This window comes from Betta splendens, chromosome 8 (assembly GCF_900634795.4).
Source record: "Betta splendens chromosome 8, fBetSpl5.4, whole genome shotgun sequence".
NCBI lineage: Eukaryota > Metazoa > Chordata > Actinopteri > Anabantiformes > Osphronemidae > Betta > Betta splendens.
Window position 1 is genome coordinate 11043824 of NC_040888.2, and position 17241 is coordinate 11061064.

General features: G+C 43.8%; 3 protein-coding genes and 1 long non-coding RNA gene across 6 annotated transcripts; 1 reads left to right on the forward strand and 3 right to left on the reverse strand.

Moving 5' to 3' along the window:
* Positions 1-1747: 1747 nt before the first annotated feature.
* Positions 1748-3636, reverse strand: ndufa4a (NDUFA4 mitochondrial complex associated a). The gene is made up of 4 exons (XM_029159889.2): positions 3479-3636; positions 2698-2786; positions 2466-2526; positions 1748-2030 (listed from the first exon to the last, which is right to left on the reverse strand). Exons 1-4 carry the CDS (start codon positions 3518-3520, stop codon positions 1974-1976), a joined length of 249 nt encoding a protein of 82 aa, XP_029015722.1. The 5' UTR covers positions 3521-3636; the 3' UTR covers positions 1748-1973.
* A 718-nt stretch (positions 3637-4354) lies between these two features.
* Positions 4355-9397, reverse strand: slc35b1 (solute carrier family 35 member B1). Of its 2 annotated transcripts, none has more exons than XM_029159958.3 (9): positions 8837-9394; positions 8069-8172; positions 7846-7976; positions 7690-7720; positions 7366-7526; positions 7127-7253; positions 5541-5647; positions 5273-5426; positions 4355-5025 (listed from the first exon to the last, which is right to left on the reverse strand). In XM_029159958.3, exons 1-9 carry the CDS (start codon positions 8959-8961, stop codon positions 4973-4975), a joined length of 993 nt encoding a protein of 330 aa, XP_029015791.1. In that variant the 5' UTR covers positions 8962-9394; the 3' UTR covers positions 4355-4972. The 2 variants fall into 2 exon arrangements, 1 of the variants encoding a protein (XP_029015791.1); XR_003786700.3 differs by lacking the exon at positions 4355-5025 and adding an exon at positions 6116-6333 and having other exon boundaries at positions 5287-5426; positions 8837-9397.
* Positions 9398-9805: 408 nt separating this feature from the next.
* On the reverse strand, positions 9806-16309 carry fam117aa (family with sequence similarity 117 member Aa). Of its 2 annotated transcripts, XM_029160064.3 has the most exons (8): positions 15811-16309; positions 14884-15002; positions 12905-13000; positions 12685-12798; positions 12261-12377; positions 11943-12168; positions 11664-11838; positions 9806-10909 (listed from the first exon to the last, which is right to left on the reverse strand). In XM_029160064.3, exons 1-8 carry the CDS (start codon positions 15932-15934, stop codon positions 10696-10698), a joined length of 1185 nt encoding a protein of 394 aa, XP_029015897.1. In that variant the 5' UTR covers positions 15935-16309; the 3' UTR covers positions 9806-10695. The 2 variants fall into 2 exon arrangements, with proteins under 2 accessions (XP_029015897.1, XP_029015898.1); XM_029160065.3 differs by lacking the exons at positions 14884-15002; positions 15811-16309 and adding an exon at positions 13475-14517.
* LOC129604478 (uncharacterized) lies at positions 14952-16978 on the forward strand. Its single transcript, XR_008695387.1, has 2 exons — positions 14952-15508; positions 16537-16978. It is a non-coding gene; the product is annotated as an uncharacterized LOC129604478 (long non-coding RNA).
* The last annotated feature ends 263 nt before the right edge of the window (positions 16979-17241 follow it).

Below are 17241 nucleotides of genomic sequence, written 5' to 3' on the forward strand. Positions count from 1 at the left end.
TGGCTCCAACAGAGGGGTCAAAGGTCAGGAGCTGGAGGGTAAAGATGCAGGTCATTGGTTCTACATTCGTGTCCAGCCAGTGTCCTCGGAGAATTTGTCGCCATCAAGCCATTTGATCTCTGAACCCTCAAACTGTCTGTCAAAAGCTGACCCCTGGTGGAGCCTCTTGCCAATTTAAGCAATTAGGAAAGATCCTCAGTCATCAACAATGAACCAGACAGGAAGACAGAGCGTCAATGGCAGGCAACAAAAAAGCTTTATTTTACATAATGGGTAAAGAAAATCAAAATTCACTCAGAAACTAAGACAGCGAGTAGGAGTCAGCAACATTTTAAACCTGCTGGGTGCGTTTTGATATGATTAATACTATATTTTTTATTAAATATAATAATATATATTTTTTTATTGTGTTTAGGTAAAAAAATTGTTTTTGTTGATAGTTCATTAATTGCTTCAATATTTTGTTTCATTATAAAAAAACCTCATTTAAATAATTTATCTTCTAAGTGAAGCAACACAAAAAAACAATCATCAGTATAAAAAGCTTTAAACTCATAAAATCTGAGTATGAGGTTTTCAGTGCTGTTTGTTTTATTTACATCCCAAATCACATGTTTTTTATTACTATTTCATTTCGTATATATTATCAGCCATTAAAAACTAGGACACCTGTTTTAAAGCACCAAATCCTACAGCTGGTAGAGAAACAGAAAAACGAGCAGCAGCACAAAACAGCTTCTGTGGTTCTGAGCAAGACATTCGTTTTTGTTTTCATTATCATTCAGGTGTACATCTTCCCTGTCCAGCCACACAGCAGGACAATTGATTGTGCTTTGCTTCCAAAAAATTTTGTGCTAATAAGAAAGTCTATATTTGTTCCATTATTAATAAGCTGAAAGCAGAACTGAACTGACAGAAGCTATTTTGAGGAGGTTGAGGACTTTGAATCAACAGAATAAAGCACTGTTACTGTACATGCTGTGCCAGAAGTTAATTTTCATTCCCCAAGTGAAAAGAAAAACAGATAGGTGTGTAGAGTGTTACCCACCGTGAGGCTGGGTGAAGATTCATACGTGGGCTTCTATTCAAATACGAATGTCTCCTTGACATTTTCTAGTTCGTGTTGGCTGCTCATCCTTGTCGCGTTTCTCTGAGCTGCAGATAGAACAGCACGACCTGTTGACATTTACAAACTCATCTGGCTGAGAGCGATGGCATTCTACAAGGAGAACCAACTCCGAATGTCCCACCACAAAGTCCCATTTCCAATGCTTAGATCAACACAGGAACGCATTTTGTTTTAGCTTTTAACAAACACAATGTGAGAGCCACGTTATCACCATTTGCCCTTCAGGAATCTGTAACGTATTTACCATGCTATTTGCTATGAATCTTTACTAAAAATGCCCAGAATGCAGCATTCAAACTGACCTAGTAGGTGGGTAGCAGACGGGTTCACCATTTTTACTGAGTGCCCCTGCTGTCAGCAGAACTAACTATAACCATATCAATGTGCTAACCAGGGCTTTATTATCATACATATAAAGCTCTGGATAGAAGCCATCAAGTGTCACCCTGAGCACTTGGTGTAAAGGGTGAAATGAGGTGAACACACAGCCCATGTAGTAACAGCCAAGCACGACGAGTGTCTAGTATGCATGTGTGATATGCTTTTAAAAAGGGGAGATAAAAATAAAAAGTGAGGCACATGGGAGACAAATGTAGAACAAAGAATGAATTAAACAGGTTCTTTTCTTTGTATGGAGGAGAAAAGACTCCCTTAGTTTATTGGCAACCATTCAAAATTAGATCTCAAACAACAGTTTGAACAGCCAATAAAATGCACTAGCTAAAGTTAAATATGAATCACTGTGCGGATTTAGCCTCTGCAACACATTGGAACCCCAAAAAGCTCACAGTGGGGTAGTGCGGATTTGCTCAATTTTGTGCTTTTGGTCCAGCCAATATGATCTTTAGAAGTCAGGACGGTCCTTCTTTAGCTTGCTGTAGTCCATGTTAACGGCGAAAAGCTGAAAATACAAACTTATCTTAGTCCGATTAAAAAAAATTCACAAACATGAATAAAAAGTGAATGCAGGGGGTTTTAGGGTCAAGCACATGTTTTCTTTTAACAGGAAGAGGTTCAATAAAACATGCTTATAATACTGAATCCTTGTGCAAAAAAGTACTTCACAAATACTAAAGCTTTACTCAGGTGTATTCCGGAAACTTCTGTTACCTTTAATCAAGTGTGAACAGTTAAGATTCATCCGATTACTTTCCACAAGTCACAATTAACCCGATTATCGCATTTGGTTAATCCTATTAAAAGAAAATAATCCAGGTAACAGGTTTGGCATAAATCCATACTACATCCGTGAATACAACCACCTACATTCTACACTACACAAAACCCTGAGTGTACCAGCATGATAAATACAATTTCCTAAAAGACGGAGTCACACCTTGTACTGATCATTTGGGCCCAACTTGTTCCAGGGCTCGGGGTTGTTCTTCTTATCCCAGCTGTAGAACAAAAATAAGCATAAGCAAACATGAATAGATTTATGCACAGTCAAAACTAAACGGCAACAATGATAGAGACTAGTGTGCAAATATGATAGAATTTTGGACATCTAAAGAGCCCGGGATACAAAAAGAAAATGCTCTTTTGTTTTGTTTGTTTTAAACACTTACCAGACATCGGGATTCTTCAGCGCCAGGCGAGCGAGGTACATCGCGGCCATGGTTGCTCCTCCACCAATGAAGATGAAGAGGGGGATGAGCTGTGACAAATGCGTAGGTAGAACCTATTTATCTATTTAAGCACAAGTTTCCCAGAGTAAACACTAAGGAAGCTAAACACAAAACGCTGACAGACTGTATACACTAAAAACACAAGACAGAAAACCTGAAATAAAAAATTAACTACACACAGCTTCTAATCAAAGTCCCTTAGTGAGCAAGTTGATAGCATGCGCTGAAGATGGGCGATTTGACGCAACAACTGAATGTATACAAATATTAAGCGATCCCATCAGCTGATTTGAATGAATTCTATACCAACAGTTGTGTAACAATCATATAGGTAGTTCAGGTTCTACTAGACGTGAAATATGAAGAAATGCTACTTCACTAGCTGCTGCAAATTTCTGCACATAGGTAAGAATCGGGTAAAGGAAGTAGTGACCCGTGACAACAAAGTACCAAATTCTACTAAAATGTCACTGGTATGCTTGACACTTAAAAGTTTTAAATAAAAAAAACGTTTACAGACCTTTTGGTAAAGGTCACTCAATACTTTTTAACGACCAGAACTTGTCAAAGTCAGTGCGGTCATTGGCATCGTACTAGCTCGCTAACGTTAGCAACGCTAACTAGTTGAGCTAAGCTAAGTTAGCCAAACAGAATGCTAACCAATTTCATGAAACTAAGTCTTTATACCGGTATTTCGTGATTAGGAATTAATCACACTTACGGAAGGGTGGGTTCTAAGCTGTTTTCGGACCAAAGCCAGCATATTGGAGTTTGTGAGTTCAAGCTGTAGTAGTACAGAAAAAAACAACTTAACAAGAAGCCTTGCCAAAATGATGCGCACTATTATATGGGAGCGCGACGGAAGAAAGGCCCAGCTCATAAATAGGCCGCTAAACATAATGCCTGATGGACAGCGGCGAAAACACGCGATTATTACTTATTAAAACACTTTACAGACCGCTTGTGTAATAAGACAAGACATATATGCAAACTATGCTTGTAATTCGTTAGGATTTGACTGCTGTAGTGTTTAATTTTTTTTCTAACATGCAGTATTTTATCCTGGCAAAACTAATGGTCACCACAATTATCATTTTACTTCCAAAAAATATCCCATGCAGCTGAGAGACGTCTTCTAAAAGACTTTATACAATAAAAAGTAAATGTCATAACGTTGCATGGTTTATATTAAACAGTAGTATTTACTCTACGTGATGTTACATTCATTTTATTTTTACGTGTTTAAAATGTGTAAATGATTTTTTATAACTGTTGTCATTATGTCGTTATGGACACTTACGTCACTTTCGTGCATCACAACAATTATTTAGCCTTTAAACTGTGCCATTAATTGGCAGCTACACTATAAATACACTGCTACCATCCAGATTTTACTACTTTTAAAAACAAATCATTCTATTTTACTAAGCCAGGCCTAAGGATGTATAAGTTGCTGGTTGGTTTTATTTATTAACATTAATAAATGTTATTAATTAAATATTAATAAATACCACTGTTTTAAGTAATTAATAACACTCACCTATTGAATGTATACAACCAACCAAGTATTGGTAATGAAAAGGAAATCACCATGAAATATCACAAGTTCCCTTTATGGCAAGTTGTTTTCAACTTGTACAAAAAAAAGTAAAAACAACTCAATAGTAAGATTGTGCGTAACACCACAGCCTACATACAGCTCTTTATATTTTATAAATGGCATGACACTTGGCTAGTTTTGCCAAGAAACAAATTACATATGCAATAATGTTACACATTCAATCAATATTTTTGCACACCACTCCTTATTTGGTGGTAGGTTGTTCAGTTAAATGGTAGAAATGTTGTAGGCCTTGTTTAGAGTTTCTACTTCGATCTAAAAACTGAGGTGAGCTGGGGATTTGTCCAAGTACAGTATTTTCCTCCTGTGAACTTCAGTCAGTCCAAATTCCACAAGGTAGTTTGTGGTTGGATGTTCATTGATCCTTACAGGTCATTCAGGACCTAATCCCATGTAAAACATTGTTACAGTTTTTCAACAGTACATAACAAAAGCTGCAGTTCAAAACTACAACAACTCTCTCTTAAATACAGTTAAGAAATCTGACTGTACTTAAATCATAGGCACATATAGTATGCCTTTACAGGATGTCTTATGAAAATAAGAAACTGGCTATAGAGGTTTTGCATTTGTTCTGCAAATCTTCCAGGTGTTTTAGTGTGTTGTTTTCTTAGGGGCTTTGCCAAATTTAGCATCCAAACCGAGACCTAAAAAGAGAAAACATGAGTCACATGCTGGATTTGACCAATTATTAATAAAATAATAAATAAAATTAACAAACTATCCAATATAATCATAGAACAAAGCATGTACATATGCATCTATTCTAAGATGGTGTTAAATACACAGTACTCTCAATACATAATTTTCTAGTCATACATGGCTTGTGTGGGGTAACCCAAAAACTGTAATTAACGAGCAAAGGTGGGAGAAAAGGATGTCACGAATTCTCACCGAGAAACACTAGGACGGTGCCAACCCATTGCAACGCAGTCATGACATTGCCAAACAGAATAACTGATCCAAGGATGGTGAAGAACTTCCTCGTGGTGGTGATGATGGAGCAGGTCAGGGGCCCAAAGTACACCACCGTCATAAAAATGAAGGTCTAATAAATGATGCAAGCAGAAATTATATTTATCAAAGTACTTCAAACACTATATAGCAATCCCCTTCTTTCACACAATAACACTGTTGTATGATCAACCCTTCATTCACCCACCTGGCCTAAAGCACTGGTCAGTCCAAAGAGAAGAATATTATAGAAGATGCTTGGGTGGCGCTCAGTGAAACTCAGGAACTCCCACACCTCTCCAGTCCACAACACAGCTAAGAGACGAGAAGAAGAGAACAGCAACATAAAGAACATTTTACAACATAATTCAGTAACTCATGTCACATTTGCTGCATTACAGCTATATTTTAGTTTCCACTTGTGATGCGAAAATTTAAATCAGTCAGTGTGGACCTATAGCTCCACCATGTGGTTTAATACTGTAATAACATACTGAATTTACTGGGGGGTGTGTAGACTTGTAGATAGATAGATGAACTTTATTGATCCCACAGCAGGGAAATTCAATTGCTGGAACAGCCACAGGAAGACAGCAAAGAAATTGTGCAGGATTGCAAGAAAAATGAGCATTAAAAATGTTAGAAGTAATAGTAATAAACAACATTATGTACATATAAACAACTCAGAAATAGTGTACAAGATAAAGTGACCAAAAAACAGTGCACATTTGAGCCTGTCAGACGTCTACACTGTACAGTCTAACAGCGGTGGGGATGAAGGACCTGCGGTAGTGCTCCTTCCCACACTGTCGGTGGATCAGTCTGCCACTGAAGGAGCTGCTCAGAGCTCCCACAGTCTGGTGCAGTGGGTAAGAGGAATTGTCCATGATGGATGTCAGCTTGGCCAACATCCTCCTGTACCCCACCTCCTCCACACAGTCCTGTGGACATCCCAGGACAGAGCTGGCCTTCCTCACCAGCTTGTTCAGTCTTTTTCTGTCCTGGTAAGATGTAAGAATACCCATGTATCCTGGGAAATACCAGCAATTAAACGACTGAAAGCAGATTTCTGGCTAAGGCACGCGTGGGGGTGTCAGTATTTTAACAACCCTAAAATGAACCCAACAATTGTAAAAGCAATTATTGCATGTTTCATTTTATTGCAACCTATACAAGTAGAAACCAGATTTGCAGGAGATATGCTCAGAATCATGTGATGGCAGCTGCAGCCAATTTGTTGTAGGAATGATAACAGTCCCTCAGTTCTCATAATGGCTTTGACTTTTTTATCTTTATCATAAAGCGTCAGCTTACAGAGGCTCTCATATTGGGTTGGTTTCATTTGCCTTACTTTTCACTCATTTATAGTTTTCTTTTCACATTATTAAGGCCTTTGAGGTAATGCACTTCTATCAACAACAGCACAACACATGTTGACTTAATGAATAATGTTTTTTTTTTGATGGTGGTGGTGGTGGGGAGGGAAATGATGCTTACTGCCTCACACCACCTATTTACATTAGTGAACATATAAACTCAGAAGTCATACTTTAAAATCAAGCACTGTGAACTGTAAAAGCGCCAGAATCAGAATTTTACACCAGGTGGTCACTAGTGTTTGTGATCATGCAGCCAAAATTTGGCAGCACTGAACCATATGAAGGTGATTTAGCTCATTAGTTTGTTCTCTCTAGCCGCAGGTGTGCGAATCAGAGAAACAGGCTGATGCAGCCTTGGTTTGAATAAATGATATATTTGGCTACATGCAAGTGTTTCAGAGCACAGCTGCCCTACCTAGTCCAAGCACCAGAGTGGACCACATGTTGATGTTCAGCATCATGTGATTTGCGCCTGTCTGAAAGCGGGCCCTCATGTGGTCCTGAGCCACTCCAGTCAAACCGTCCAACGTCAGAGAGACCAGCTACGGCACAGCACAACACACGTACAAGCTGTGAGATGCGTTAACATCACAAAAAAAATTACAAGCACAAAGCCGATTAAAAGGTACAATGAAACTTTAAGACAGAACTCACCAGTAGAATTTCTCCAAACCCAAAAACATGGTCATCTGCGACATGTGAGCTCTTGTTGGGTTTGTAGAGAAACAGAGCCACGCCACTCACGATCAGCAGCACACACAGGTACTTAGCAAAAGGGTACTTCTTCCTCAATATTGTAACCCCAAGAATCATCACTGTAACAACAAAAAAATAATGCTTAAAGTCACCCTGCACTTTTCTACATGTTGCACAATGTAGCATGTAAAATACAACAAATATTTATTCAATATGTAAACAATTAAAGGTTACATTTTTAAATGAAAGCAGAAAAACCTAAAAGGAACACTATTCTATTACCTGGTATCGGCTTGCAAGATTTCCCCAGGACCTACAACATTAACTTTGCATTAGGATACAAGATTGTGGGAAAATCACATATGACCAATAGGTTCAAAAGGAATAACGTGACCTAATCAATTGTTCTTTGTTTTTATCTAAAAAGGGCAGACTCACCTGTGTGGGATAGTTGACATACTGAAGGGCAGAATTACTGGACACCATGGCTCCAAGATAAGAAAGGGAACACAGCCCATAGAGCCAGCTCTTGGTATGATCCTGCTTAGAGCCCTCAAAGAACGTGATTACTAAAATGAAAGATATGTTTTATATTAAAGCACTATACACACAAACACACAGAAACTTTTATCTGTGCCTCTTCCATGCAGTATATACTCACAGATCTTCGCAAACAAAGCACTGATGATGCACTGGATGAGGACTAATGTCCGGGCAAATCTGAACTTCTCCTTCTTGTCCCCTTGACCATAATCACCTCGAGTACTGTAAAATATAGAGAAAAAACACTGTGTTGAATGCAGGACATTGAAGACAGTCAACACAAAACTGAAATAAATTATGAGCCAAGAGCTTCATAACAAGATTGAATGATCCTTTTTTTCCAAATTATTGGACAAAGTCATCAGTTTCAAGTCGTCATTCTGAAACCAGATGCTCTCTCAAACAGCATATCATTTGACACAGGACTGTCCACTGCCCTTACAACACGTACTGTCTGTAGAAACCCACAAATAGCCATTATGGCGAATCCACACATTTTACAAAATGCTAGTTTCCCAAATTGAGCTGTAAAAACAACAATTGTGACTTACTGATGTGGTGGTTTGCTGACGTAGATATAATATTTGATAGAGGACTTTTTTATTTAAGAAAGATTCAGGACATAAGGCACTTTGCATTTGCAAGAAAATGCTAAACCCTATCCGAAAAGGATGAGAAAACCTTTTAAAACGTCTCTTTCCAGATATGGCAGTTTGCGAATCTAAAACCAACTGAGGTACACGGCCTACCTTTAAATTAAAAAAAGTGTTTCGGTATTCACGTGGGTTTTAAATTGAGCTATTTTTCAGTGGAGTTTGGTGCAGGACGGTCGACACATGTATAAAGCTTCTCACAGACCAGGGGCACGTAGTCGACAGTTACTTACATTGTCTCTTGTAATATTCCGTAATAGAAGTAGCACACGAAGACTCCAACGAAGCAAACAATGAACCGTATCCGCGTATTGTCCCACAGCGGGGCCGCTTTTCCTGCACCTTTCCCCGCGGCCATACTGTCGTCTACCAGCCCGGGTATAGTGACCGACACCGCTCCGCTCCCCGCGCCCCTAACGCCGACGTCCCGCTCCACTATAGCCGCTGACACGAGCCCGCAAACAGTGCTCGCGTTCACGTTAACTTTGTGTTTTGTAGTGGCTGAAGGTGTTGCTAATAAATTAACAAAACCCTCCTTGGCACAACAGCTGCTGCCAGAGCTCGCTAGCTGTCTCTCGAATTATGTGGAGCTGCACAAAATCATATTATTATTGTCAAATCTGTCTCAGTTCGTGTGTTTTGTGCCTCCGACAGTCCGAATATCTAATCCGGGACAGGTGCAATATCAGCGGTATCCCATTTCAACCTTTAAAGGTTTTCATCGGGAAACTTAGCCGATAATTAAAGAGAAAAAGCGGGGGATGTCTGGAAAATTGAGTTAGCGGAAGGACCCTTAGTCTGAACAGGCGAGCCTGAATAGCGAACTGAGGCTTAATAAAATGAAAAACACACTGTGCTATGCCTATTTAATTTCTTCAGTCGAGTGATATAACCCATACAGCTATGTGAACTGATTTTGTCATAATTGTGTTTTTGTAGACGTGTTGTGTAATACGGCAGCTCTAAGAACAGCTATTTTTAAAATATGAGGTCCTTCCTTAAAAATGTCGCGCGTCTTTTTGTCGTCCTAGGATGTGGATCAAGCTGATTGGTCCATGTCAGGCTTCGCGGTGAACTCCCAGCCAATCACAACCACAACGTTTTGACAAAAGGCGGTGCTCCGGTTTAAAGCGCATTTCCACGTGTCAAATGCAAACATAGTAAATAGAATGCTAAAAACTTCTTAAATGCTCTTCAAATAATGACGTTGAATCATAAAGCTTTATTTTTTTATCACAATAAGATACAGCACACTAAAGACTTTAACTGTCATCACCCTACAATGTGTTAAATCTGCTCTGATAATAGATGAAAAACACAATTGCTCATGCTTTGATTTTTCAATTTGCATAGAATTATGCCGTTAGAAGTGTGAGTTATGCAATTGCGTTTGAACTCAGAGGGAATCAACTTCTTTCATATCAAAGCAGATACATTTCAAGCTACAAAGGAACATTATCCACATAACACAGTCAAATTCTTTAGTTCAAAATTGGCAACAACAATAGCAATTTGATTATAATGGTTCCTGCTCTATGCAAGTAGAACTAATAAGAAGTCCATTCCCGCTTGAACCACAGGAGTGTAAACAAAGGCAAGATTCCTTTGGTAAATACAAAAACAGCATCCCCAGCCTACAAAGTTACAAAAATATATCTCTTTCTAGAAATACTTCTGTATAAAAGTAAGCCACTGTAAACTATAGGCTATAATATTCATCTTCAACCACGGTTTTATGAAATTTCAGTAACAAACAAAGTAATTTGTTTTATAAATGTATTGCTTTGCAAACAATAAGAGTCAACAGTAAAGCACATTTTAAGTGCTTGAGGTTTCTGACTCTGAATTGACTCGTTTTGGTTCATCAGCTCAATCACAGCATGATTCAGGTGGAAATAAAATCAGAAATCCAGTCATCTAATTCAGTCTAAAGAATGATGACAACAAACACTATTCAAAAAAAGTCTCTTTTTTTTTCTTCACAATTATCATTTTACATCAGTGATGAGCACATAAATCCAAACTTCCAGTTTGTCCAGATCTCAGTAGAGCAGTGTGTTTTAGTCCTGAGGAGCTCTACTCACATACACACCTACTGCATGCCCAGGTGTCGGGTAGGAGAGGCCTGACCTGGGCAGCCTGTGACAGGAGACACAGACAGGCCACGAAAGAGGAGGTCCATGGAGGGCAGGAGGGGCTTCAGAAGACTGACAGGGCAGAAAGCAGAGCCTCCGTGGGGGGTAAAGTTGACTTTATTGGGATCAGGGCAGGACGGCTGGAGGAGAGGTTCATCCTGACAAGTGGACCTAAATGTAAAGGCAAACAAAGATGCAATATAAGCATAAGGAGCTATGAATTGCCTCATAAAGAGCAACCCAGATGCACTGCAGATGCTTTATACTCTGGATACAATATGTATCAACTTGTTTCCGCGTGTGTTTAAGCCTTTTCGCATAATCGGAAATGTGCAAACCTCTTCTAAAAATAATCTGAGCACAGTGTCCTTGTACACGGAATCGAACAAAAGGACCAAACTGTACTTGCACACAGAATTTTCACAACATGTGGTTCATCCTCTGACTCACCTGGAGATCTGTTATTCTAATCAACTATGTTTTGACAATAATGTGATATTATGATAATAATAACTGATTTTAAATAACTTTTATAATACATAGAAGTGTTTAATGCTATTTACACTGTCAATTAGTATCTCTGTATTCACAATAATTCTTGTTCTTTCAGTTGTTTTTTCCAACAGTTTTCAGCTTGAATAATCACAGTTAGGCAGTGATTCATCTACCAACTCTTGTTTGTACTCTCTGTCCTTTTTTTGCACAGTACTTGACGTGAGTAAGGATTTCTTCTTACTAGCTGTTGTTGCTTTTTATCTTTCTTTGCAGCTTTGCTTGTCTGATGCTTACTTTACTGTGTTGGAGCATGATGGGGTTGTTGCCAGACTCCCAGATAAAATGTATGTCCTGATGTTCCCCAAAGGCTTAATTCATTTAACATTACATCATTTGGAAACGATGTGATGGTCCATAAGGCGTTACTCACAGCGTGTCCTCGCATACTCGTACTCGCTCGCATCCCTCTGGTGGTTGGCGCTGGAACGAGTAGGTTTTGTTTGGGCGAGGAGACGTAGAACAGGGCTGCAGGTGAGGAGGGTCCAGGGCAAACGAAGGCAGCGATGTTGATGCAGAAGAACACGGGGTCTCGCAGTCCGCCAGGTCTGCACACACGGATGGAACAATTCCAATAATTATAGAGAAATCTGCACAGAGAGATCAGAGTGTAGTGCTTTAACCCAGAACACCACCGAATTTAATTTCTCACCTGCTTCTCCCATGGGACAGGGAGACTCTGATGGAGACAAAAGCACTGGGTTGAGTGGACAAGGGGAACTTGAAGGGGACAGAAGTAATGGATCTAGAGGACAAGGGGACTGAGAAGGAGAGAGGAGAGAAGGATCCAAGGGCCCTGGAGACGGCTCACTCTGAGAACCACTGCTACATCTTTGTGCAGGGACAGGGGCCCTGTGGCCATCTGGGATGTCCAAAATCTGTAATAGGAGGAATTAAATGTATGTATTAAATACATTACACTATTATGACTTTGGGATAAATGCATGCTGGGCATATTTCAGTGTCTAACCTCATGGTCATCATCAGGTTTCTCAGACACAAACACCTCCTCCAGTTCCAGATTAAGGCCTTCCACACTTCGCCGCAGGCGAGGGGCGAGTCGGTTCAGGGGCATCAGGGGCATCGTCTGAGGAGAAACATGCGAAACAAGGAGCAGGTTTAGAGCGCCGGTCGCTTCATCTCAAGGTTTATTCACATTGCCTTTAGTTCTGCTAGCGCTCTGTGTTTGAATGGCACCGCATGATACCGTGGCTTCAGTGACAGGGCTGCAGGAGCACGCGAGCTTTGATGACAGCCGTTCCTAAGAAAAGCACCGGTGTTTTTTTATATCCCTGTTACTGGGCTCCGGCCCGCCTGCCTCTGGAGGCCCGACTGGCAGCGCCAGCGTCCGTTCAAACACCAGCGCCCGCGGACGCAAACCCAGCTGTAGCTACCTGGGTGACGCCGGCTGCGTGGCCTGCGGGCAGCGGGCGCTGGGGGAGCTCGTATCCTGCCGAGGGGGGGGTGTGACGGGAGCGCTTCTGCAGCTGGTGCCTCAGCTTGGCCACCTGAGGGCAGAGGAGAGGGAGTAATGGCTCCCAGCTTCTCGTTCAAACAGTCCCGTCTGGGACTGCTGACGTTTCGTGCTCATGTGAGAGAGAGTGAAGCGCTTGCCTCCCTCAGGTGCTCCGCGCTGCCCCATGAAGCCGAGCGCTTGTGTCCGCCGGCGCTTCTCCGGCCCCGCGTGTCTTCTGCCCAGGAGCTTGGAGTCTAAATAAAGAAGTAAATACAACAGTGTGGTCAATGCGGAGTCCAATTCGTCATATCTGTACGCTGTGATGTTTAATAAACGGCCAGTTTCCATCGGCCCCGGCTTCCAGCAGGGCCGAGTTTGCTTCCTCTCGTTTCTGTTAAAGTCAGTAAAACGTCGAGCAGCAAATGTACGACACCGACGCGCAGAGAGGCACAGCTGCCGCTCGCACCTGCTTCACAACAACTGTACAGAGGAAGGCGACTAGAAAACCACTCGGAGCTGCAAAACACATCAAAAACACCCAAACCACATCATTGTAAAGCCTAAAAATACAGCGCAGCCATCAGCATTCAACACCCCAGTGCACCTTCACACATCATCACCAACGCAGCAGCCTTGTTTTTCACAGCCACGTCCTGCAGAGACAAACAGCCAGCAGGGAAACTCTGAGTGCCCTTTTAAATGATGTCATTCGCTCCATGTGACCGTACCGACTTCTTCACACCGACTCTTGATCTTCTGCTACTTGCTGCCACAGCCTGTTGTTGGGTGAGAGCGGACGACTCGAGGTTCATCGTCGCCGGATGAAAACCTGCTTAAGTTGATGCCCAGGATGAACTACGGCTGGTTCTGGTGCTTCGGCCTGACCCACGCGGCCCGGCTACATGCGGCCTTTAACCTCCGACTGCCAGGACCACGCTCACGTCAGACCCCACCCTCAAAACATGGTCTGAAAGCTTCTTGGTCTCACGACTCAGAGGAGTCGTCCCATTGTCATATCCGCCTGCAGAGAAACACAGAAACACGCTCGCCCCTGTCCAGCCAACGCAGACTAAATAAGTCCCTACACAGCGTGAGTCACTCATACTCTGACATTGGGTTTAGAGTTACAGCTGCCCCCCCCCCCATTACTGCAATACTAAATACTCCACCCTCCTCAAAATATAAACTAGGAACCATGGGAGAGCAAGCTATAAAAAGACTGGAAGGTAGCGGAGCATTTCGTCTGCGGGGCTAATTTTCCAGCTTGGACAGCTCATTAACAGCAGCGAAACAATAACAGGATCACAACTGTCATTATCAATATAATTATTATTTAAAATATTGAATTTGGATGTTTTGAGCTCGTGCCCATAGAGCTGCTTGCTCCACTGCTGACCCAGATTAATTTAAAGGCATATGCTCCAGCAGTGTAATAACTTCAGTTACAATGCTTTCCAATCCAATCAATACTGTGGTCCTCGGACTTTTGGTTCATTAGGTTATGGGTCATATACTAAAAAGATGGGAGGGAGTTCATTTTGCCCAGCTTCAGTAAGATTCACACAGAAAAGATGCAGAAACGTGCCTGCTGAGGAGGTGTGTGTGTGTGTGTGTGTGTGTGTGTGTGTGTGTGTGTGTGTGTGTGTGTGTGTGTGTGTGTGTGTGTGTGTGTGCGTGGTTGAGGAGAGTGCTGGGGGATGGGGTGGCTGCATAATGAGGTCAGGAGGGGTCTGCTCCTCACAATGGAGGCGAAGGGGGTTCGTTTGAGCTAGAAATGTGTCAGGAGCGAAGATGAAGCTGCGGAGCTTGGTGATGGTAGTCTGGGCTTTGTGCACTAGTTAGGCACAGATACAGTGGAGGGGGGGGGGGGGGGGGGGGGGGGGGGGGGGGGGGGCAGAGAAGAGCAGCAGACGAACAAAAACGACTATTTCCACTTGGCTGCCTTCCACGCGCAGCGTCGAGCTGGAACCGCCGAACACCTGCGCCGCCGACGCCAGATCTGCTCCACACAAACGTTTAACACAGAGCAGCGGAGCAGACAAAGACGTTTGCCTTCAAAACCTGCCACATGAAGCAACAGGCTCGTTGGGAAATACGCGCCGGCCACGTTGGCGGCGGCGCCGCGCGCGTCACTCACCTGCGTGGCCTTGTCGTTGAGGCCCTCGGCCTCTCTGGGCCACTGGCCCTGCAGGTAGGGTCCAACGATGGCGTCCAGCGACAGCGTCCTGCGGATGGTGGGCCTCGGCGCCCTGTCAGCTGGAAGAGACAGGAAACCCAGTGAGCCCACGAGCAAGCCTCCACCCAGCACGCAACTATTTCTGTGTAAAAGGTGATGATCGCGTTTGCCTGTGCGATCACGTCGAGCTTGTAGCAACAGTGCACGACACGCGCGAACGCGGGGGTTTCAGCAGGAGTGGAGCACAAAATGACTCCCAGGCTTCAGAAATGCAGTGTGTGTGTGTGTGTGTGTGTGTGTGTGTGTGTGCGTGTGTGTGTGTGTGTGTGTGTGTGTGTGTGTGTGTGTGTGTGTGTGTGTGTGTGGACCAGAACCGTCCCGCTGCACACGGGCCAGAGGGCAGGGTGTGTAAACAAGCACGGCTGCGTGTGTACAGTTAAAAACAACGTGCCGCGTGGAACAAAGAGGCCTTTAAGGCTGCGGCAGCACGGAGCTCGCACGGGTCAGAGTGCGAGGGGTCGGCACAGTCTCCACATAACATTATGGGAACCGATACACTCACAAACCGCACGTCACCACATCTCAGGTGAGAAACATTTCATTCTTATGCCAGATTCTCTCAACAGTTAGTGAACGTGCTGGTAATTAACTCATTTGTAACGCATTTTGCTCAACTTGCTTGTTTAAAGGGAAGAGCAGTTCACGTTGCTCTGTTTAAACCCACTCTAATCAGACTCATATGCAGACTGACCCCTGACACCTTCAGCATCACGTTTAACGCTGCTATTGATGGTCTTGTGAGATCAACCCAACTCCCGAGCTTCTACACCGCATGGACGTGTGCGTGCGGGTGCGACCCCCCCCCCCCCCTCCTGCGCGTGTATTTACCCGTCTTGACCTCTCTGCTGAGCGGAGCCGAGCCCCTCTGGAGCTGGTACGGGACCGTGGCCCGGAGGGGCTGCAGGCTGGGGTTGCTGCACCCCCGAGGCGCTGCTCCACTTCTGCTCGACATCCCCCACTCCGCTCCCACGCTCGAGCCCCCCCACCCCACTCTTGTGAAAACACGCGCACGCGCGCGAGGCTCGGGGCTTCGCTGCTTTTCGCGGAGATCGGAGCGGGCTCCGCGCGGCGCCGCGTCTCTCTGTGGGCCCACGTTCAGTGCATCCGCGGCGACGATCCGAAACCGGGACCGGGCCTCCTGTTGCGCACCCGCTCTTTTGTGATGAGGACCATGGCGTCCGTCGCCTCGCAGCTGATCCAGGGAGTCGGAATGAGCGCGAGCGCTGAGGTTTAACGCATCACTACTAAAGCGTCACGCGTCGCGGTCCCTCTCGTCCACGAAGTGACAACACAACAGCTCAACCTGCGCGACTCTCTCGTGTAGTATATACTTCCAAGGCCGATCCGGTTGGCTGCTGCAGAATACTACTGAGCACCTATTGGCCGCCGCATCCGTCTGTCTGCCGAAAGGGAAAGCCCCCCTGAAAACTTTAAAGTTCCCACCCACTTTGAGGAGATTTCTGCCTCTTCCCCTCCTCCCGAGAAACACCCACGGCCAGGCTCCGAGTCTATTCAGTGTGTGTGTGTGTGTGTGTGTGTGTGTGGTCACCAAAGTGCGGTCCAAGGACCCCGAGAGGTCAGTGACGATGCGCCGGAGCCCACAGATGCAAAAAGCAAGTACAGACATATCTTTAGTCTGGTCATAAAATAAAACACTGCTTTAACCTCCTGTCATTTGCTACTTATTCTCCTCATTAAATGTGATACGTCTTTAAATGTTTCATGTATCTGCTCCCATTAGAGCAGGTTCCAACATATGCTCGCAGAACAGCTGGACGCGCCAGCATCACGTTCTTGCAGGAGCAGAGGCAGCACACAGAAACCTTGGGGCCCGTGTGGTCGAAGCGTTCCAACCGGCCGTGAGCACGTTCTGATGAGGACTGCAGCTGTTCTCCTCCAAGAAACCAGAAAGGAGGACGCGGTTATAGCACCACACACGGGGAGAAATCCATCCAGCGGGTGTTAAGTGGTCTTAATAAATGAAGGTGTTCAACGATATTGGTGGAGAGAATCAGGCTTTCACACTATTCATTGGTCTTCACTGGTGGATAGTTTGCAAGACGTTGTGGCTGCAGTCGTTCAGTATTTGGACCCACCTGGAGGATTTGTTTGCACAGTCCATCTTGGTTTAATTGGTGGTAATTGATTACAAACTGAGCATTCCTCAACTGATTCCGTTTCACAATATTCACCACAAGATGGCGCCAGAGCACGCGCACCACTGGACCCCACGTGGTCATAATCCATAACCTTCTCTCA